We start from the raw sequence: 23,099 nt of genomic DNA, 5'->3' as shown, positions 1-23,099 counted from the left end.
ACATCACTATGTACCATATATATATATGATTATCATATATCAATTTAAACTTTAAAAATTTAGAGGCATTTTCATGTACATTATTATTATGAATAACATGTACATGTTCTCATTCTAATGCTAGATCAAAAAGAAGGCTAGGGATTGCAGTAAGGGGCATAGTACAAGTAGTATGTTTGAGACCACCAACTTTGTTTGCTAAGAGCCCAACTAGAGTCTTCTTTTGCTTTTTCTGAATGTCTAACAAAATTCAGACTGTAGAAAATACAAGCATCAGGCAGTTTTAAAGCACAATACTAGGCAGGGAGCAGTGGCTCACACCTGTAATCCTAACACTTTGGGAGGCTGGGGGAGGTGGGTCATTTGAGCCCTGGAGTTTGAGACTAACCTGGGCAACATGGTCAAACCCAGTGTCTACTAAAACATACAAATATATATATGTATATATATATATAGCCAGGTGTGGTAGTGCACCTGTACTCCCAGCTACTCAGGAAGCTGAGGTGGGATGATTGACTGAGAAGTCGAGACTGATGGCACTCCAGCCTGTGAGACTGGAGTAAGACTCTGTCTCAAAAAAGATATTAAATATAACTTATTAAAACGCAGATTTCTGATGACCACCCCTACCCCAGGCATTCTGGTTTATTAGACTTAAAGTGATGCCCAGGAATTTTTAACAAACACCTCCTAGGTGATTTGGATGCAAGTCCTGAGAAACACTGGTCTAGAGAAAGCTTACTTGACTGCAAAGAATGGGTGAGGGAAGGTCAGTAATTTGATGCCAAACTGGGCCTGTTCAGATATAGTTTGGTACCAAAGCTCTGTTACGGCAGGCATAACACAGTGATAAGCCCCTTTTTCTGAGTTCTATAAGAAGAACCACTGCTGCTGGAGATGTGTTGACCAGGATCTAGCTCCAATGAGGACAGAACTAGGATGCTTCTAATGTCCTGGTCTTATGGTAGGATCTAGGGCTATAGACCTTAGAAGAGATTAAGGTCTCAGACAGTAAAAGCTAGTTATAGCAAGTTCAGGGAAGAAAACTAAGACAGTATTACACTTTGTGAGCCAGAAAGATAATTTTGCCACTTTGCATGACTTGCTTGTTCTCATCTCTAATATTCCGTATCTGGTTATAAAATGGGGAACAACAATGTAAACTAAAAATAAAGGCCTACCATAAAAACCCAAATCCGAAGATTATCATTTAATCCCACATTTCATAATGAATTATAGCTGAGCATGTGAATGTGTTTTCAAACTCCAGCAGGAATGACCTGGAAATAAAGTGTAAAGATCAACTATGTTACGGAAGAAGAAACAATGAGGCAGGAGTTAATTCTGAACTTCAAAACTCCACGTTTCCCACCAGGAAAGTGAATGGCCCAGCACTATGCTATAGCAATAATCTCATTTTAAAAACTATAACTATCATTATTTTTGCCACATACTGAGAGAAGTTTTGTCATAATCAATGCGGAAAACAACTACTAGCAGAATGTAACAACTAGATATTTCCATAGATGTCAGAACAATTAGATCACAAACATTCAAGTAACTGCAAGTTTAAATTATTAAATAATATCGTTTTCTTGCAAGGTGTTACAAATTGATATGTAATATATAAGAAGGCCTGGAAAAATATGAGTCCCTATGTAAACCAGAGGGAGTATTTTTATACATGTGAAATTCAAGATTGAGAGAGGTTCACTGCTTTGTTGAACTACATATCTAGGTTGCCCAGGATGAGAGAAACAAACTTGTAACCTTCAAATTTTAAAGTTCAAACATTTTCATTAAAACTTCTGACTTCTCTGCTGATAGATAAATGGATATGTCAACATTTAGGGGATTTTTCCAGTCTTTACATGTCATATTTAACAATTTTTAAGAAAAAATTTAAGCCTATGAAGAAGAAGAGAAAATACTATCATGAATTACCAAGTACCCATCACCCAGCAATGAAAATCTTGGTTCTTCTTACATTCACTCACTCCCTTCTCACCCACACCTATTTGAGGCAAATTCCAGGTATCATATCATTTCATCCATAAATAATTCAGCATAGATCTCTAAAAGATAAGTGCTTTATTTCTTAAAAAAAAAATAGCCACAACATATGGTTTTATATAATTTAATGACGTTTAAAAATTACATTTAAATCTCAGGCATAAACACATGAATTATTTTATTGATAATTGGGAAGTTGCTGTAGGTAGCTCAAGGCTGAAATCCAGTGGTTTTCAGTGACAGTTTTTCACACCATAGTTTTCTTTATACCAGTACAAGTTCATATGATTTTTTTTTTCAAAAAAACCCACAAATTCTTACCATATCTTCTTACACTCAGAAATTTTTGAATGAATTATTTTTATTCTACCATACTTATTGGGCCCTGAGAATTATGAGATTTCCCACTTGAAGCTTCCATTTTCATTGATTATAATGATAATCAACTAAATTATCCTCTTCCTCTAGAGAACTACAGAGCTTCTTGATTCCAGCGGCTAATAAAGGCTCTGGTATCGAATGCAGCACTTTGTTAAAAGGAGTGAGAATAATGATGCAAAACCTCAAACCAGGCAGTGTTCAGAAAACATACTAGTTGTCTTTGAAAGCCATTTGCTTGGTAACAATCATTAACTATATATCAGTTAAATAATAAATAGTTGCATATAAATAATATGATATCTAGGATATGCTTCAAAATAATCTTGAAGGAGAATAGTGAATGGAAGTATAAACAAAATGAGATTGACCATAAATTGATAAATGTTGAAGCTGGATGATAGAGGTTTATTATATTATTCTCTCTATTTGTGTATATGTTTAAAATTGTTCAAAATAATTTTTTCTAAAGAGAACATGAATCACATGAAAACGACAAAATATACACAAAACAAAGTATTCAAACACTCTTTGCAAATGCTCCTGCCCAAATCCACTCATCTAAACAGCTAGCAAGTACTAATCAAACTGCTGTATGTTACACCACTCTCCAATTGAATCAAAGAACAGCAACAAAGGAGTGAAAACAGGAATTTATAGAATTTGAATGCAACCAGTTTCAGAGAACATGAATTATTCCCTGGTTTCATGAGGGTTACTATCGATGTTTAAAGCAGGACATAACATTTTCTTTAAAAATACTGCCAAGTCAGTCTCAGGGAAAGGAAAAATGTGACTTAATATTTCAGAATAAATTGAAAATTTATGAAAAATTTGTGAGTCCCAACACTTTTATAGTAAATACTTTAAGCTGAATAAAAATGAACAACTGAACTGTAATAAAAGTAAGAAAAGGCTTATTTGCTAGTGACAAGGAAATCTGTATTTAAATCTAACAAGTAATAAAAGGGGGAGGAATACTGCATAATTCTGCAAAGTTTAAGTGTTCTGATGGCCAAGCAGTGTCTTTTTTTCAAATCTTTTTCTGGAGTTGTTAGAACTTGATCTCTGCTTGGTCTGACACCCTTCAACCATGAAGTGGACATCCTGGGAGCAAAATGCTCTGACCAGCCCTGGGGCCCAGCATTCACAGAGTCTAAGCCCATCCTGGGAGTCCAAGCTAGCTGACTGCAGATGGGCACGCCGACAAAACTGCCTCCAAAAGACAGAGGCCTAGAGAGGATTCAGACAGCGAGCTCACAGCACCTTTTAAAAATTTCATATTGCCTTAGGTTCCAGAGCTAGGATGAGGAGAAGAGAAGGAGGAAGAGGCCAGAAGGGGAAGGGAACAGGGGATGGATGAAGGAGAAGTTTGGGATATATTTTGTTCTTATTGAAAAGAGCACGTGACACCCAACATCTTCTAAAGAGAACCAAAAAGTTTAAAAATTCTAATTTCATGTATGCTTCTCTTCTGGCAAATACTATATTTTACTTTGTATATGGTTTAACTATATATGTCTCTCCTGTTAAATTCCTGGCATGAAGAAAGTATTTGGAATTTATTTTTGAAATGCAATAGTCTATATAACAATGGTCATATTTGTCTTTAATGTTTGTTGAGTTAATTAATCAATCAATCAATCAATCCATTCAGGTGCCGTCAGCTGATAGGTAAGTAACAAGCCACAGCTGCAGAACCTGTAGGTTGAATAATGTACTCAACATATTTTACTCTTCACACTGATCCAGCAATAAGAATATGTAGAAGAGTTGTTATGCTTTCCTCTTATTTTTATTGCTTAACATAGTGAGATTTATATAGCGTTCAGTGAATATAGCAAACATATTTCACATACATTTATGAATGTCCAGAACCTAAAGTTCACACTCTACCAAATGCATGCCCTTTAACAACTGAATTTAACATTGCTTCCATCTTGTAGGTACATTCTATCCCCTATTCGGAAAAATATTATGCATTATTATTCACATAAATAAAACATTAGGACAGTATTTTGTTTTCAAACTAAGAGAGAAAGGTAGGTTTTCTGTAATTTCCCTTGTTTAACAGAGTGCTTATTTCTGAAACAAGACTCTCAGAAAAAGAAAAATTTCAACAATGAGTTTTCACAGTATGAATTGTTAGTTAACTGCATTTATACCCAAGTCAATTAAGTAGACTACCCTTATTTAAATGTTTTTATGAATAAAATACTATCTTTAAAAGTTTCTTTTCTTTTAATCGATAAGCAAGAGTAAGCCAAATCACTCCTTTCAGAACTGTACAAAAATGTAGAAAGCATGTTGTCCAGGACACTGAAGTTCACAAGTAAAAAAGCTAAGAGCCAAGGACATCAACTGACTTTACCAGATCAGAGAGTGAAATCATAACTGAAACATCACCAAAAATCACATAACCCCAATAGAATATTGTCTAAATTGTACAAGTCACCTATTTGAAGGCAAATACACATAATGACATTAAAATTTGACACTTCCATTTAATTATTGGTGTAAATCTGTAAATATTTATTGATTTGAAAACCATAATAATATTAGCTGAATTTTTTAATCTAGTGGATTTCCTGGGATTTTTTTCTGGCCAAAGTGTTATACACATAGTCTGCAATATATCTTAGACCCACAAATTTCAGCCTGCTGCACCAAAAATAGCAGAGTCCTCAAGAAAGATTTATAGTACGTGAAAGAAGTGGTAGATAAAACAGAAACACAGCACTGAAGTTCCTGAATGCTGATTAACTGTTGCCCTCAATTCCAAATATTTTTCAATCTCATTAACACACATGTTTGAAATTTTAAATAAAAGTCTAGGTATTACAAGCTGTAAAAATAGTTAATAATCGTTAAAGAAAAAAATTTGGATGCTGAACTTTTACTTGTTTTTATTTATCCCAAATGAGGTTTCTTTTCATTGTTCTTACTTTTGTGCAGGTATCTCTTTTTTTCTAATACTCTTAACACACCAACTCCTGAATGTTTTTATTGATGCATGTTTATGAAATTTTATACATGTATTATTGTGACCAACTTAGCTTTCTAAAATTCACCTTCATAAAGATTTAAATACCACAAATATATTATCCTTTATATGAGAATGAGCTTCCTTTTCACTCCTATTTTATGAAGTAATTATTACACATTTCTGAGAAATCAATATATATGTGTTAAGTGTTTACCATGTAATTAATGGTTAAAAATAAATCACTAAGTTAAGAATAAAATCATCACCAACATAATTCTGGATAAAAGCCCATCTACAGTGATATGAAATTTCCAAAAGAAAATTAAAATTTAGTTCATTGATTTTTCTGTCTATTAAACACTAAACAAGTTGCCCTATAAAGTACTTTTCTGGATATTTGTACCTCCTATAAAATATAACTAAAGAGCTTTTTATTCTGACCCTGTAGATAACTGACAAATACATTTACATGCATACTTACAAAGATAATCTTATATTTTCAAGAACTGCTATTTACTGACAATATGCAGTGATACATGTGAGTTCTATTTTTTTACACAATTTCTTCCAGGAGGAGTTTTTAATTCAGTCAGTTAATTTCAAGGAAATTAGTTATGACAAATGAGATAATAGTCAAGTCACTGGAATTTGCAGAGCATTGTTTCCACTTATATAAAAATTATCTAAATTTGGGTAGGTTTTAACGTTTAATTCTAATTTCTCTTTGTTCTTTTTCCAGCAAATCACTTTACTATCACCTGTGGAATTCCGTTATGAATGACTTTTTTTTTTTTTTCACTTTGCAAGGAAGAGCCCAAGAGAGAATTCGCTTCACAACAACCCTGCTCTGTCCTGTATTCATTCGGCAATGATCCTCAGAAGAAGGATTTTGAAAATGCATTGGAACTAGAACCAAGAACGCATGTGATTTTGAAGACTATTGCTCCCTAAAATTCTATTTTTTTAAGCTACTTCTTATAATTCTTTTTAAAACAAAAGAAAAAAAGGAAAAGTGCTTTTGCTGTAACAAATGAAAGGCTATGTTCCTGATGCCGAATTTCACTGTTCATTTCTTTTGGCCTTGTTGGTGTGGGGAGGGGCTGTTTTTGTTTCCTTTTTATTTAATAATAACAATAATAATATCAGATATTGGCTAAGGATCTGACCAAACGGAAGGGGTGATATGAACAAGATAAATCCAGCTTTAGGAAGCAAATATCCTTCGGCTGACAGCCCCTCATGCTGGAATCTACAAGGAAATTGTAGCAATGTGGTTCCCACAAGAACAAATATTGACACTTCCACTAGGAATCCCCCACATCAAGTGGAAAGTGCGGAGCTCATACCTACAAAAGAGTGGACCCAAGGGGCAGACCTGGAGGGAGGAGGGTGAGAACTTAGTAACAACGCCTTAAGAAACCAAATCACTGTTTCTTATTGCATTTTACCTTTTCCTTTCCCGCTGCCTCCTGCCAGAAGAAAAAAATATATATATTTATCGGTTGCCAGCAGAATAGCTTGCGCTTTCTTTGCAACATTTCGTGCCTGATAATTAATGATGCCCACGCCGGGCGCCTGTGGCCTGGACTCGGGTTCCAGCCGCCGGCAGCCCCTGACGTCAGTGGCTGAGCTGCCTGCGTCAGGTCCCCAGCAGCCCCCGGGTGGCCTGGACTGGAGCTCCGGGGGCATGCGGGGAGGGAGTCCTGTGCAGGGTCGGATAAAACCTCAGAACTGGCGAAAGGGGCTTTCCTCGCACTCGCCCGAAAGTCCTGTCGCAGTTAGAATGGCAGCGTTTGCTGCTCCGGGGGACTCACAGGCACTTTAGACTGCGACAGAGTCTGGAGGCCCAAACCCGTTATAGGCTCCTGGGGTAAAACGGGGTTAAAGTTCTAGAAAAAAGAACCAGGGAGAAACAGGGCAAGTCTATGAACAGTGAGTGCTTCCTTCCCTCCACTCTTACATGGGTCAACGTAATACTGTTTTCCACTGACTCCAAAAACGTGGACCTTAAACGAAATGGACCCACCGTTTCTACCTCAACTTGACACAACTTGGAAGTTGGAGATCCCGGAGAGTTTCTCATCCGTGAGCTGGTGCTGGAACCCGCCACTGAGGGAAAATGAACTTGACCTCGCACTTAACTAACCACAGTCTTCCCTCTTTCCTTACTCTCCCACCCTCCTCCAACTTTTCCTTCTTTCCCCATTCTTCTCACCTTTTACAACCCTCCCACACTGGGGAGTTATCAAGATTATTGAAAGGTTTGATTTTCCAAGGGGGATCTTGGACTCTATCGTCTAGAAAAGTGTGTTCAATCCCCCGCAGTTGCCCGTGTACTGAGAGTCGGGGGACCCGAGTTTGGGAAGCCATCGGCGCATGCTTGGGACTGAGTCTACAGAACTACGTCTGGAAAAAACCCTGTAGCTCTCAAGGGCCCTATCCTCTCTGGATTTCTTCAGCGTAGGCTGTTGGGGAATAATTTCTCTTCCCTGGAATCCTCAGAGTATCTTTTTTTCATGATAGTGGTTGCCTTTCTCATTTAACTTTCCGTCTTTTCATCTACAGCCGGAGGACAGGGGGGAGTGAGGCAGAGACTCCCTGAATAAAGATTTGAGACCACAACTGATTTTTTTTTTGCGTTTTCTCTTGGAATAAATTCAGGTCCCAGGAACCGCGCCTGCATGGCTCCGGCAAAACCCGGCGGCAGAAAACAACACTCAGGTGCGGAAAATTGCCTCTGCCGCTGCGATCTGCACCCCAGGACAGCAGCTGAAGGAAGTCAGCCATTGGAGGGCTGCGGGGCTCAGAGCTAGAACACAATTTCGCTTCGCCCTCCCGCTTCCACCAGTGGCGGGAACTCGGGCAGGAGTGAATTTCTCCCCTTCTCCAGTTGAAAGCAGTTAGCGGGCTCTGTTATTGGGGGAAAGAGAATAAAAGCATTTTCTGGGAATGCGCTTTTAAAACTTAGAATTTTAATGACAACTGAAGTAAAAGAACCCCTTTGCCGAGCCGGTCAATAAATACTGGGTGAGCCGCCTCACCCGCCAAGCAAGTGGCCTCCCAGTCCTGGCCGCAGCGACGTCTCCAACTCCAGCCCCATCTGTGAGGCCGAAACGCTGCCGGTTCAGCCGCAGAGCACCAGACCAGGGACTTAGTGGCCAGCCTGCCTTCCCTTTCTGAGCTCCAAAGTCTGGGAATAAGTCGAACCAAATTAAATCGAGACGCATCTACTTTCAAAAGGCTTTAAAAACCTGTGACTATCCCCTTTCCATGTGCCCCACTGCCTGGTGGATATAAATTGTCACACTCTAGTATCTCCAGCGAGTAAAACAGAAACACACACACATATGAATCTCAAAAAAAGTATTGCCATAACTGTGACACTGTCTTCACAGTCTTGACTGGTGTTAGGATTTCTCAGAACAGAATTCATTAAAAAGAGGTGATTAACCTTATTTATAAGCATTGCCTCAAAGTGGCGACTTAAAGGACTTTAGGAATTATTCAAAAAATGTTTCTGTTTTGTTGTTTTGCTTTGTTTTGCATGTTTGTTGTCGTTTTTATTTGGGGGGTTTTGTTTTGTTTTTAAGGAGCTAGGAATGTGTCTTTTACCCGGTGTCCTTCGCTGCCCTTTTCAGGGAGCAATCGGGCTGCCTGACACTTGATTAAGCCTCAGGACTTAGAAAGATCATTTCCTCGAACACTAATTTGAGCGAAATCTGGATTGAGAGTGTAGGTTTACACGCCCAGCTCGAATGTCTAATGTATCAAATCCTCGTTAACGAACGGCCCGCTCCGTGGCCGTGTCAGCCAAAGGTCAGCCCCTTGCAACAGGGCACTGTGGTTCAAAAGCAGTCTTCCAGCGCCCTACCTCCCCCTCCCACCCCAAAATCCATCTTTCACATTTCAATAATAAAGCGTACGGAGCTCCAACTAGAAACGCCAAGGCTGTTTTTCTTTATTTACTTCTTTCTTCACATTAGTGACATGTAAACGACATGACCTAAAGCAACTATTGAAAAATTAAGTTTATTTTTTCCAGTGGGAAGGGAGTGCAGTCACTGGACAAGGTAATTGTCGAAGCATCCTCAAGAGGCACATATATTTGAAAAGCTATGACTCTTAGAAACCTTAACTTAAAATAGTAATAGTAATAATTTCACAGCATTCAAATGGAAACCGCCCAGTAAACTTTGTTGGAGACCTTAGTGGTTAGAAACTGCTTAGGGAAAGGGACAATTCTCTTCCCCCGCTCCCCCTTTTCTCTTTTAGAGACCAGCAGAAAGCTCATTCTTAAAAGATGGCTTTGGTGTCCACAGGACCAAGAGGATCCAGAAGAGTGGGCCTGCACTCTTTTCGCTCCCGCCTCACTGGGGGGCCCCGAGACAATCCTGACTACTCTGGAGTGTACCGCGTGTAAACGTATACACCCCAGCGGCAGAGGACGAATTGGCGGCGGCAGTTCCAAATCAGCCCAACTCATCGGCGCGCGCCTCAGGCCACGCGCGCGCACGCTGTCGCGGGCCGCGTCCGCTAGTGAGGTGGTGGGGCGGGGTAGGGGAGGAACGCGACTTACCAGGTCTGGGATCTAGATTTCGGGCAAAGTTGGTAGCTGAGAGGCCAGCAGACAGATTCAGTCCTACCGGAGACGGGCAATTTGGGGAGGGCTACGGCGCGAGTGGAGGGAAAGGAAAGCACCAGTGCGGTTTGGGGGGGTCCCACTTCCCTTGGTCCATGCCCACGCTCTCGCCGTCGCCTCCACATACTAAGCTCGGCCTGGCCGGGAGAGGACCCAGAGCCCGCCTCGCCGCCATCGAGCCAGAGCCTCCGGGGCTCCCGGGCTCTGGCGCCGACCCCAGGGACGCCTGGGGGCGGGGGAGGGACGGCGCCACTCTCCAGCCCGGGTACCCGCGTTGCCGGCACGGACGCTAGCTGCCAAGCTGAGCAGCCGGACAAGTCCGCTGCGCCGGGCCGCTGGCTTGCAGACCCCGACCCGCTCCCGCCCCCGCCCCTCCCTTCCCTCAAGCCCCTCGCCAAATGAAAAGGGTTCTTTGGGCCTTGGCCTTTTGGGAAAGACGCAAGAACCCACGCTGGGTTTGAGTTTTCCGTTCAGAGCGAGGCCCACACAGGTCATCGTTAGCTTGGAGTCCGCAGAGTCTAAATAGCCCACTCTTCACAATACTCAAACACAAAAGGACCCAAATCACAAATGGGTTTCTTCTGAGGTGGTCCCTGTAGCGGGGGTTTGGAGAAACAAGGGTTTCTGAGCCCCTGACTAAACGCTGGGAGCCCTGGCTTCCAGAACCCTAGGACAGAAGAACTCAAATCCTCATGCCCCGGCCACTTTCCTCCTAGTCATGAGTAGTGAGGGGTGAGTGGCTTCTGCCAGGCCTCTGTGGGCCTAGCACTCGGTGGCAGTGGGTGAGGGTCATTGAGTCCGGCAAAGAGACCTGGAGCAGATGCTCTTCAGCCATCCTTGCGTTATTGAGCTCGGAGACTCTGGAGTTTGGGTAGGAAGAAAGGCACTGTCCTGGCAGGAACATTTCCAAAGCCTCCCTCCCTGCGTCCTCAGGTTCCACGCTGAAGGCTTGGGGAGTTGTGGTTGTCAGGTGAAATGATACTGTGGTCCCCGTATTCCAGAACTGGCACAGATGGAGCTGGCCCTGGGATAAACTGCAGTGCGAGCCGGGCACTGACCTAGGCATCTCCTGTTCCCAGTAAGGGGAAATGAAATGATAGACTCCACAAAGTGGGTCTATCTCTTCAGTTGAAAGTAAAAATCTAGAGTAGGATTGGAATCTGTCGGCAACCACTACTGTTGTTATGGGACCCAGGATGCTGACTAAAACACCCAAAGGCTGTAGATGTTCCTCGGTCAGAGTTTGGAGTGACCCAGGGACCCTCCCTTGCCCCTCCTCTTTGTTTACAAGCGTTGGCCACTCCACCTAGACAGATTATACGCTCACTCTGGAAATGTCAGCACATTGGCCACAAAATACCATGCAGATCCCCAAGGACGTCACTAGAGAGGAAAGCAATAATCCAGCGACTGAATTCAGGTGTCTCTCACCAAACCCTACACTTTCTGGTCTCTAGGCCAGGGCAGATCCTCCACCAGTCCCGACGTTTGCACTACTTAAGCACGTTTGGATTTAACAGCACCATTTCAACTCCAAGACAGGCAAGCTGACTAGTATTATTTGCAAAGGGTCAAGTGGAAACCATAGAACAGTCGTTCAAGCAAATGGCTTCTAGTATCCCAAAGGGGGCGGTGGGAGGCTGGGGAAATGCCAGAGAGCAAGAGGAACTAGGAAAAAAGAGTGGGAGAGAGAGGCGGAGAGACAAAGACAAGCCGACACCCAGACTTAGATCTGGGCAAAGGATGAGGGTAGGGCCTAGGAAACCTCCCCCATGCCGCTGCCCGGTCACCTCGGGCCTGAGCTCTGACTAGGGGCAGGCTAAGTCTTCTCCGAGGGGCTAGGGATATGAGAACAGCCGGGGCTACAGCTCCGGCTTGGGAGAGGATAAGAGAAGAAGGCCTCCTTGATAGGCCCGGTGTGAACCGGAAGCCCAGCCACCCGAAGCACTGTGGTGTGGCCGGCTGGGGCTCCAGCAGGCCGCAGCCCCCGGCCCTCAGCGAAGGAGAGGCCCTGACAGGCCCGCTCAAGTCGCCGTTCCAATGGCAGCAGCCCCAGGTTGCTCTAGCCTCTGCTGTCGGCTCGGCATTGTGAACTCACTTAAACCAGCGCGGTTTGAAAACAAACACGTGCAGCTACCCTGCCGCACTATTTTGGGAGCCTAGCCAGAGACTTTCACAGGCCGGAGCCTCTGCGTGGTTCTCTCTCCAGCCCGCGAGGGCGGGGGAGTCTCATGCATATTCATCAGCACGTGGAACCGCGGGCCGCAGGCCGCGCATGCGCACATCTCGCCCTGCCCGGCCAGAGCCTGCCGCCACGATTTGGAAAGCGCCCCGCCGGGTGCGGGTGGCTGGAGGGTCCCTCAAATGCTGACGACCCAGCTTTCCGTGGAGGTATTGTGGGGAAGTCTCGCTGTTGCACCCCCTACACCTACCCCCGAAGACTGTTTCCATGCTTTCAATAAATCCACCAATGCAAAAATTTCCCTTTTCGCACTTCATCTCACCCCTGTCCTTTCTCCACAACTTTCAGTTTTCTTAGTCAGAGGCTAGATTTTCCCGGATGAACGGAACATGTTTAGAAAGGAATCGCGATGCAAGTTTCTCTCGCCGTTTACGTTCCCGCTTTCTGTAACTTAATGGACATTGATACACAAAAGAAAGATGTAAAGTAACAAGTTTTTAAAGTTTGCTAAGGTCGGACGGCTTGGGTTTGCTTGCTATTGTTGTTTTTAAAGATTGATTCCAATATGTTTATACCCATGTTCAATAGTTGATTCTTGTGTGTACTGTAGGTGAAAATGTCACTGTGTAACTTTCACAACACGTGAATTTTCCTGCACATGCTTACAGAGATGTCTCACAACCATCAGAGGCAACCAAAGTATTGTGAACAGTTGACACACTGTCAGTCTGTAGCATCTTCACTGCCAAATGATATTTCCACTCTAGATAGCTAAGTCCGGTTTTTTAAAAACTCACCTTTAGTATATAACATCAATTGGAAACTTCATACTGTTTTAGTTCTTCACTCTAAAATGGATATCAACTTTAGGAACTGATGACAGATCCCAGCTTCCACAGTAAAAATAGCCTCTGGTTTGGCCTGGTGTGTTTCCTCTTGCTAAGGAAGAGACTCTGGAGCAAACCAGCCTTGCATAGATTTAAGGAGAACAGTATTCATAATTTGCACCTATTACGCCATTATATTTGCAATAAACTTTGAGGAAAAGGATTGACTGTGACATAAGAAGTTAACATTTTTTGTATTTCTTGGCCCAAAATAGTGGTTATCATTTTTTTAAAAATTGCTGTATGCTTACCCATAATAACCCTACTTTCTATATTTAACTAGTTTAAATGGTACATATTACAGAAGATGGACAGGGTGGTTAAAAAGCTGAAAGAGAGACTCTCATGGGTAACTTGTACCTTTAGCGGCTTGACGGCACAGACAAGATCAATCCTTCCATTGCCACACTATTTTCAATAATTCTAAAACAGTTGATATCAACTGTGACTATCTTTATGAAAACGCTTTCCCCCCTCAAATATGAACACATAATTCTAAGAACTAACTACATTTGATGCTACAAGGAAGACAGAACTCTGTACTGAGAGAGGAGGAGATAAATTTGTAATCAGTATTTTAAGTTGGAAAAAGAAAAGAAATGGAAGTTAGGAATGTGTAAGAGCTGATGTCTTTATATCTAGTCCACAGCCAAGGGCACAAGTGCCTTTATTTTGAGCGTGCTAGACCACATAGAGTAACTCCTCATAACATCTTAAACTAAATCCTCTCTTTAAGGTCTAGGGCCTTCTCCAACTCACTTCCTGAACAGCAGTATGCTCAGGTAACAACTCCAACAGCACTGACTCACAAGGGGTCCCAGACACTGATTTAATGTTGGCCTCAAAAAGAAAACTTCTGGAAGGTTTTGGGGCTAGGTGAGGTACTTGAGGGTATAATTCTCTGGCCAGCCCTTTAAAAGTTCTGAGAAAACTTCACAATAAAAGCATCTAAATGCCAGGCCCATCAGCAAAGAAGGTTAGTGCTACTTTCATTGTCAGCAAAAAAAAAAAAAAAAAAAAAAAGATAGGCAGATGGGGCAATTGAAAGGTTACATCTTTCTTTTGGAGGTGGTTTGCTTTTTAAAGGTTAACTTGAATGCTTGACTTTAAAAAATCAAAATCATCAGCTGCAAACGCTTAAAGCAGTTGGGGGTAGCTTTTGAAGAAGAAAACAAAGGATCTGAAATGTTTGAAAATTACTTAGCCCCCACATAAATGGTGCTTGTATATTTATATGCTTGCTCTATAAATGCACATACACACATACCACAACTCATTTCTCTTCATTTCTCAAATATGATTGCTTGTACTCAGGCATTTTCTGTTGACACAACATAACTTTTTAATAACTTGTTAGCTGTTCTAATCATTTGATATTATTCAGAATACAATGCAATTACAAAACGAACCAGGAAAGCATTCTGCCTAAGTCAGAATCTAGAAACAGGAAACAGGCCATTTGCAGCATCTTCAGCTCCTGCTAAACAGAGTCTAAGAATATATTTTGCTATTCACATTTGTGTATTTCAAAACCTAATAGTCCATGAAAAAAAGTATGAAGAATACATCTCAAGAAGCAAATATTAAAAGTGCCAGCAAAATAATAGACTACATTTAAGTTCGAAGCATTATTTTAGGCCACCTACATCATTAATGACTTTTTCTTTGTGATAGGTGTTGGAAAAGAGAATGCACAGGAGGGTTGCCTTAAATGTTGGCTTCTATTACATTTATTTGCTGTGAGTGAGATTATTCACAAATGCTAATGCACTACTCTTCAAATGTTTTCTTAAAAATTATTTGGCCTTCAAAGTCTAAATAGATATTTGAAATATGAAGTCATTTTGAGGTACACACTTACCCCTAAAATGTATCATTAAAATATCCTACTTAAATCATATGTCATAGTGTGATATTTAATTATTACACTATGACATTAAAGCAAAAGGGGCATCAGATACATAACAAAAATTAGACACTTATAATTCCAAATTTGAGGTAAACTACATTTAGGAATAGGAATGTTCAAAGAAAAGACGAACTCATCATTTACTATTTTCTTTTAAAAACCAGCGAAATTACAAAAGTACCATTATTACCATGTTTGTCATTATCACACTCATATCAGGTTATCAGACAACCTGATCTCAATGAAAGTGGGAAGGATTATTAATTGCAGTGTTATCTTTTCTAGAGAGAAGAGATTTATTTATTCCTCTTTCTGTTTTTAACTATTATACTTAATGTCTGGAGTCACTTCAAATGCAACTCTGTTAATCAATTTCAAACTTCCAAACCAACTGGGGCTAGCTTTTGCTTCACAAATTTTTGGAGCTAGCAGCAGTTCCTGCTTAGGTATTCAACTTCCATAAATCTCACTAAACTTTGCAAGGTGGCGCTCTTTTCATGAAAAAGCCAATATTATTGTTATAATCAGAATAACATTTTTAAAAAGTTAAACACCACCCTCCCCAGTGTTTGATGTGCAGCAAAGTCCTTACTCAGCAAATAAGACTTTGTTGACTAACAGTGACAAATATAAATAGTAAGAGATGAAAAGACAAGTCAACAAAGGATTCTTAAAGAGAATTGAACATTTTTATCTTGTAATTGGCCAATGGTTTAATCTGAAAAATTAATTTCACTTTAAAATAGATGTATCCTAAGGGGTTATTATACTTTGTGGGGTTTTTCCTCTTGTTTTCTTTCTCAGAGTCAAATATGGTCTATGGCTTCCTGAACACATATAGTATATTAAAGAATCAGGTCCACGGCCCTCCTTGCCCAGTGAGGTCAGTTTCTGCCGCCTGCTCTGCACCTCCACACCCTAGCAGCTACAGCCAAGGGCCTGATTTGTGATCTCCGGCTACGTTGTCTGCCTAATGGGGCGATCATGCAAGCTACAACCAGAGACAAAGAAGCCTGCGTTCCTACCAGCGCAGCTAACTTCATGGAAGCAGCATAGCTTGCAAATCTATCAAACTAAACTGCAAGAAAGACAATCTGATTTAGAGAAAAGGCGTTCTGCCACAGTCATTAAGCACAAGTAATTTAGATTTTTTATATTGTCTCCTCATTTACAAATTTACTGTATCAACGCCAACCAATGGAACGAATTTCTTAAGTAAATGAGAAATAAATAAAAGAGATAGAAAGATAATCAAATTACTTAAAATAATCCTCTTCCCTAGATGTATTTTTGAGAGAACTAATAACACTGGCAAAATCATAGGAATAATAACATATCATAGGAAGTAATTAATTTAAATTAGCATCATGTTTGAAGAATATAAGTGAAACGCTTTATGGACATTTACTTTTGTACAAAGAAGGAAGGCCTGGAAAAGCATGCATCGACATCCTGAAAATTAGTTATGGTCATAAACGGTTTAATTGAAGACAGCAATTTAAAATATGATATTGTAAATCTGCAACTCGGTTTCAGCCAGGGGAATTTAATCTACGGGGCAGCGGAACCCTCGGCTGCAAGTTCATTTGCAATGTTGCAGAGCGAGCCCCTGAGCTTCTGACAATTCGTCTACATTAATATTGATGTCGCCTGTGCAATCTATTTCTGTTATTTTTATGGTTGTTATTCTACATCTGCAAAGGTCATTTAAATTATACCGCGACCGAAAATTTGTTTCATAAATTTTGATATAAATACTAATTACACTCTCTCGCAGAGCCAGCAGGGTAGCATTCATTTATCACGTTTATACGACCTGCAATGACAGAAAGGGAAGGCAAGGGAGACTGCAGAGCTTTTCCGGAGACCCTTTAAGACTGGCAGAAGAGGCAGCAGGTTGCTGGTGGGTGAAGAAGAAATTCCTACCACAATCACTGAGATTTAAGAATCTTTAATAAGGTACGAAAGGTTACCAAACAGTTCTGGAAACTAAAGTGTACATACGAGTTCTTCTAACCATAAATATTGAAGAGCTGTAACATGGATAAACCGGCCCTTTACATGCGGATAAATATGGAAACTAGGACTTATATACATTATGTGGTTGTATCTTTTGCCAAAAGTAACGGACAGTTATAGTTTATATCTTTTTTAATATCACTTTACATAAACAAATGGAACAGTTTGACACGCAGATCCAGGCTCGTACTATACGAATTCTTGACAGGACGGGAAACAACATTTTACTGCGCTAAAGTACTTAGACTTTTGGACGAAATGTTTGCACTTTATACAAAAAAAGCACATTAATACCAATAATATTCGGTTAGGTCGACGTGGAGACTGTAATCGTACAAAGTAATTCACATTTTGGTACACATTTACTAGAACATTCTTGCCATTCAGTACAAACAGTTGGCTTTCGGCCGCCCACCCCTCCCCCTCCCCCCACCCGCCCAGCCCCTCCCCCCTCCCCCAATGCAAAGACCACAACGCCACAATCCCACCCACCCGCTCCAACCGCGATATAACTATTTACAGAATTCAACAGTACAGTTTTAAGCTAATAATTCTGTATTTACAAGAAAACAAAGAAAAAAAAGCTGAAGCCCCAGAGAGCCCGTACGGATCCGACAAGAAACTGGCCCTCGGGGTAGGCGGCATTTGGTCAGGTGGCCTCCTCCCCCTAGACCCCCTACCGCACCTTGGGTACCAAGCTTTAGCCAAAAAAAAGGAAAAATAATGAAAGCGAAAGGAAATTTTTAAAGGTTGATACTTCCTCTGTTACTCGTCCTGGGTCTATTGGCAGATTTTTTAAAAAGGATTGCGGGGTCTGTGTGGGGGGTTGTTTTGATTCGCAGGGTTCTTTCAGTAATGTTGTGTATACGTGTGTGATCAGTCTCTTAAATAGGGTTTTGTTCGGTGTTTTGTTTCTGATTTTAAACGTACCATTCGTTAAAATTGGAAGAGAGCGCGCTGTGGCCGGCTGTGTGGTGGACTGCGGAGGAGGAGGGAGATAAGGAGCTGGTGGTCGGGTTGTCTGTGGAGGGAGACACGATGGTGGGAGGCGTGGAGGATTCGTAGCCGGAGCTGGCGGCCGGCGAAGGCTGCGAGCCCTGCGAGGAGGATTCGTGGACCTGCAGGAATAAAGTCGCGTTTTTACGGACATAAAGAGCCAGTGTGGCGGCCGCCTAGAGTGGCAACTGCCGCGAGTGCCCTTCCTCCTGGACCTCTTGGAGCCCCTTGAACACAGGCGAGGCCCGATCAGCGGGACCTTGGGCTTGGTGCCCTTTCACAGGCCTGCAGACACCGTGCTCCCGGGAAAGTCAGCGTCCCCAAGACTCACAAAAGAAAAATAGGTCTCGGAAGGGGGAGCGTGGATTTGAGGCTAGAGACTGCACTTTCTTTCCCTGAACTTTGCTCGCCCGTGTTTAGGTGAGCCGGAGCTCAGGCCTGGGCGCAGGAGTCCAACTCTTGAGTCTCACCGGCCAGCAGCAAAGGCCGCAGTTTCGGCAGCGTCAACCCCCAGCAAAAGCCCTAGCTCCGGGCCAAATTCAGTGGCGGCCATTGCTCGTACTCGCCTCTTTTAACTTTTATTATGAAACCAAGAATTTAAAACGGCCTTGGGCACTCCCATCCCCTTTTCCAGGTCCCGCCCTACCCTTTCTGCCCAGCTCCACTGAGTGGAACCTTTGCCTTCCCGCTTCCTCTGGCTCCCGCCACCGCCTGGCTGCCACTCGCCGCTCGACCCCAAGCCGAGAGCCAAGAGAGCTCCTGCCTCAAAGGGGACGACGAGAGCGCGGCGATTACCTTCATGTGTTTGCGCAGCGAACTGGGATGCGTGTAGGACTTGTCGCACATCTTGCAAAGATAGGGCTTGTCGCTCGTGTGCACGTGCATGTGCTTCTTGCGGTCGCTGCTGTTAGCGAAGCGCCGGTCACAGCCCTCAAACTCGCACTTGAAGGGCTTCTCCCCTGGTGCGAAAGTAGAATGAGAGGGGTCTAATTAGAAAAAAATCCCGCGGCCGTTTTTCAAAAACTAAACAAATGTAAAAAAATAAAAATAAAAATAATAATAATAATAATAAAAAGCCAGCAGCCCAGGATTAGCGCTTTTTGCAAGTTTAAAAACCCGGAACGTCAATAAATTCTTATATCTGCAGTTGAATTATAAATATTTTAACTCTATTTTAATCCCTAATACAATTAGATCTACATTTTATTTTTAGGTTTAAAAAAAAAATAGGAGGAGGAGGAGGAGTCAGATTTTAGCATCAGGTCTGGAAACTCGTATTACCCAGAGTTATATACACGATTTCGAATTGCTTCCACCTGGCTCCCGATTTCTAGTTTTCACGTTTGCGGCTTATTCTCCTGCCCTATTGCTTTTCTCTCCTCCCCCTGCCCCCTCCCCGACGCTCCGCATCCCCTCGTCGCCTCCTCCAACCCACCCCACTCCCTACATACACTCGCATTTTATAGCGTAATCTGGGCGGTAGAGAACTCAACGCCGCAAATTCTTCCCTGACTCGGGCGTTAAACCCAAAGTCCCAAGCACGGTTCTCAGACCTCACCCGGGAAAATCAGAATAGGAAAGCAGACCCAATTCCTGGCCTCGTGGGGGCAGGGGGCCCAGAATGTTTTGCCTGATGCCAGGCTACAACCCTGAGCTCGCGGGAACTTTTTTTTTTTTTTTTTTTTTAACTGTTCCGGACCTGTGTCTTAATTATTTTTAAAGGCCAAAACGGGGAATCCGGTGTTTTGAAAACCACCCTCACGGAGTCTAACAGACAAAAAGGTCTTCCTTGCCTTCCTCGGACTTTCTCCACCCCTCAAGCCCACTCTTAAAACTAGTCACTACTAAAACTGAACTCTTCAAATGTGCATAAATCTCTAAAAGTCTCCGTAATCCCAAATTATTTCTTTTCCCCACTCTCTCAATTCTTTCTGTCTCTATTTTGTTTCTTTCTACGCCCTTAATCCGGCCTCCTCAATTTCCTCAGCTCATTCCTTTGGCAAAGTCCTCAGTGAAGTGCACGGAGAGAGATGTTGGCAGCAAGCAAGCGTTTAGATTTGTCTGCAGCCTGAGCAGCTGGCGCCTCCGCGGCTGCCCGGAGCCAGCCACTTTCCCCGGCTTCGAAAGCACCAAGGTCTCCGCCAAACCAGGTTTGGCTTCCTGTTCTCCGACCTTTTATGTTTCTCATTTAAACAATCTGTATCCCCAGATCCTTCTCGTCCGCCCTCTGTGTGGAGATATATATATATCCCGTAATTTCAAGCCCCAAACTAAAAATCAGCGCACAATTTCCCTGCCTGCCTGCTGGAACCTGACGCCCGGGATCCCACCGAGGCTGCGTTTGTGCGACCTGGCCGCTGACTTTCGGTTTGGGTCCCAGGCCCAAGTGGGAATGGGTAGGGGTACTGCAGCTGTTTCCGTACCTGTGTGCGTCCTTTTGTGGATCTTTAAGTTCTCGGAGCGCGCGAAGACCTTGCCACAGCCAGGGAAGGGGCAGGGAAAGGGCTTCTCCCCCGTGTGCACGCGGATGTGGTTAACCAGTTTGTATTTGGCTTTGAAGGGCTTGCCCTCGCGCGGACACTCCTCCCAGAAGCAGATGTGATTACTCTGCTCCGGGCCACCTACGTGCTCCACGGTGACGTGCGTGACTAGCTCGTGCATGGTGCTAAAAGTTTTGTTGCACGACTTTTTGGGGTTGGCCAGCTGCTCGGGCTCGATCCACTTGCAGATGAGCTCTTGCTTGATGGGTTGGCGCATGTAGCGGAAGAAGGCGCCGGCGCCGTGATGCGCGGCCATGTTCACGTTCATGGGCCCGTAGCCGTGCAGCTGCGGCGCAGCATAGTGCTCGGAACGCGGGCTGGTCACCTGGCCGTACTGCTCCGGTCGCGGGTACATGTCCCCCGAGAAGCCGAGCCTCATCTGCCCGTTGACCACGTTAGGCGACGCGTGGCCGGCAGCCTGCTCGTGAAGCCCTGGGAAGAGGAGGTGGCCCGCGGCGTCCGTGTGGCCGTGTGGGCCCCCGAAGCCCCCGGCCGATGCAGCAAAGAGGCTGTGCTGTGCGCTGGCTGCCGCCGCCGCGTCGCCAAAACCCCGGTTGCGGAACAGAAAGTCCCGCGTGGAGTTGAAGGCTGCGCTGGAATAGGAGCCGACGTGGCCCGGGTGATGGTGATGGCCCAGGGCCGCAGCAGCCGCGTAGCCTGGCGCCTGCGACGTGAAGGCTGTCTGGCCGGCCGAAGCCAGCTCGTGCGAACTAGGGTTGAGCTTGAAGGCGCCCATGCCGTCGGCGAACGGGTTGATGCCCAGGCCCACGTCTCGTTCGGCCACGTCGCCCGCGGAGTGGTGGCGGGACGCGCCAAAGGTGGTCACGCCGATCGCTGGGTACTGGGGGCCGGCGTCCAGGAGCATCGTGGCTGCTCGGGGCGAGCCCCGGCCTCCCCCCCCCCCCCCCCACCCTCGCCAGCCGAGGAGGGAAAATCGGGAGGAGGAGGAGGAGGAACAAGAGGAGGAGGAAGAAGAGGAAGAAGAGGAGGAGGGAGGGGGAGTCGACCCACCTCGCGAAGTCCTAGCCTGCAGGCAACGGCGCGGCGCGCCCGGGCGTTGGCCCGGCCGAACGCAAAGTAGCCGGACGGCTGCGGGCCGCGAGTAAGACAGGCTCCAGCGCCCGCCAGGCAGACCCTGCCGGCCCGGCTCGCACTTTCTCGCCGCTTAGTCTCTGCCGGGAGGGCCGCGCGTCAAGGCTGCCCGGGGAAAGGCATGGAGCATCTCAGCCCCCCAAAAAAACTTCCTCCTGGATTTGTTGCATAGAGGAATGTGAGCGCCAGAGCCGCGACAGCTTCGCTCTCTCTCCGCCTCGCGCCGCGCGCCCCTCCTCACTTCTCCACTAGCCCCTCGCTCTTTCTTTTCTCTCTCTCTCCTTTCTCTCACGCTCGCCTCCTCGCTCCTTCACTCTCCTTTTTTCCCTCTCTGCTTTTTGCAAAAAAAAAAAAAAAAAAAAAAAAAAAAAAAAGTGGGTGGGGGGAGAAGAAAGAAAGAAAAAGCCAAAGAAAAGGCGCAAATCATGCACAATATTGTCTTTTGCGGTTTATCTTCCTGGGGAGAAACTTTCACCTCCTCAGCCGGGCGGTGAGCGCGAGACTGATAGCAGCAATCATTCCTGCAGATAAATGAATTGAAAGGACGACACCGTCCCCCCCTTGATGAATGGGAGCAGGGGGAGGTGTCACGTGCTGCCGACGCTGGCGCCCATTGGTGCGTTTGCACTCCCCCCGCCCGCAGCTGCCGCGCCAACGGAGGGCGCGCCGAGGCGCCGCGCGCAGCTCATTGGCCCGCCCGCCTCATCAATCCCAGGTATTGTAAAGCGCTTGACATCCCCTTTTGACAAACCAGGGCTGCCAGGAGTAGCAACTTTTTTTTTAGTCAAATTTTTTCCCTCTTCTCACGGAAATTTTTTTTTTCTTTTCTTTTCTTTTTTTCTTTTTTCTTTTCTTTTCTTTTTCTTTCTTTCTTTCTTTCTTTTTTTTTTTTTTGCCACGATGTCTTTTCCTTCTCACAGTCATATACATTCCTCCTTCTCCCTTGCCCCCACCACCCCCGCGCGGCCCTTCCCGAAACCTACTCTTCGCTGAGCGATTAGAGATTTCGGACGTCTCCGGGTGCAGGAGGCGGGGATGGGGCTGGTAAACACAGCAAAGGCACTTCCAGAATGTCCCGATTCAGCAACTTTCTTTTCTTTCTTCCCCCTTCCCCCCCCCCCCCCCCCCCCCCCCCCCCGCTTCAAGGGCAGCAAAAGAGGCTTTTGTTATTTGCTCCTTTTGAAGTTTGTTTCCCTCTTGCTTGGTCCCCCTCCTGTTTATAATTTAAGATCTTGGGAGCACACGGGCACTATGCTCTCTTTACAAGAAATGTAATTTCTCAGTGTAACCGGTAGCCTCTGTATTTCTCGCTTTTATCTAATCAGACTTCCTGCACCACCGCACCCCCTCCCAAAACACACACACACACACACACACTCACATTCACACACACAGGTGGATGAACGCTTAAGTTCCCAGGTTATTGAGGTTTGAGTTTTTTAATGGCAAATTTGAAAT

At 44.2% G+C, this 23,099-nt stretch overlaps 1 protein-coding gene across 1 annotated transcript; it reads right to left on the bottom strand.

Moving 5' to 3' along the window:
* Positions 1–16,929: 16,929 nt before the first annotated feature.
* On the bottom strand, positions 16,930–22,213 carry ZIC1 (Zic family member 1). Its single transcript, XM_050778179.1, has 3 exons — positions 20,433–22,213; positions 18,805–18,968; positions 16,930–18,131 (listed from the first exon to the last, which is right to left on the bottom strand). The coding sequence occupies exons 1-3, from the start codon at positions 21,412–21,414 to the stop codon at positions 17,934–17,936; spliced, it is 1,344 nt and encodes a 447-aa protein (XP_050634136.1). The 5' UTR covers positions 21,415–22,213; the 3' UTR covers positions 16,930–17,933.
* Positions 22,214–23,099: the final 886 nt, after the last annotated feature.

Source organism: Macaca thibetana, chromosome 2, assembly GCF_024542745.1.
Source record: "Macaca thibetana thibetana isolate TM-01 chromosome 2, ASM2454274v1, whole genome shotgun sequence".
NCBI classification, from domain to species: Eukaryota; Metazoa; Chordata; class Mammalia; order Primates; family Cercopithecidae; genus Macaca; species Macaca thibetana.
Note: the sequence above shows the minus strand (reverse complement) of the source record. Positions and strands in the feature narration are given on the sequence as shown.

What these genes read in the sequence shown, in the direction of transcription:
- ZIC1 (XM_050778179.1), bottom strand. Translation starts at nt 21,414, where the DNA reads ATGCTCCTGGACGCCGGCCCCCAGTACCCAGCGATCGGCGTGACCACC. An exon ending in CCACAAAAGGACGCACACAG is followed by an intron (nt 18,969 to 20,432) that starts GTACGGAAACAG and finishes CTTTCGCACCAG; the next exon opens with GGGAGAAGCCCTTCAAGTGC. An exon ending in CGCTGCGCAAACACATGAAG is followed by an intron (nt 18,132 to 18,804) that starts GTAATCGCCGCG and finishes TTATTCCTGCAG; the next exon opens with GTCCACGAATCCTCCTCGCA.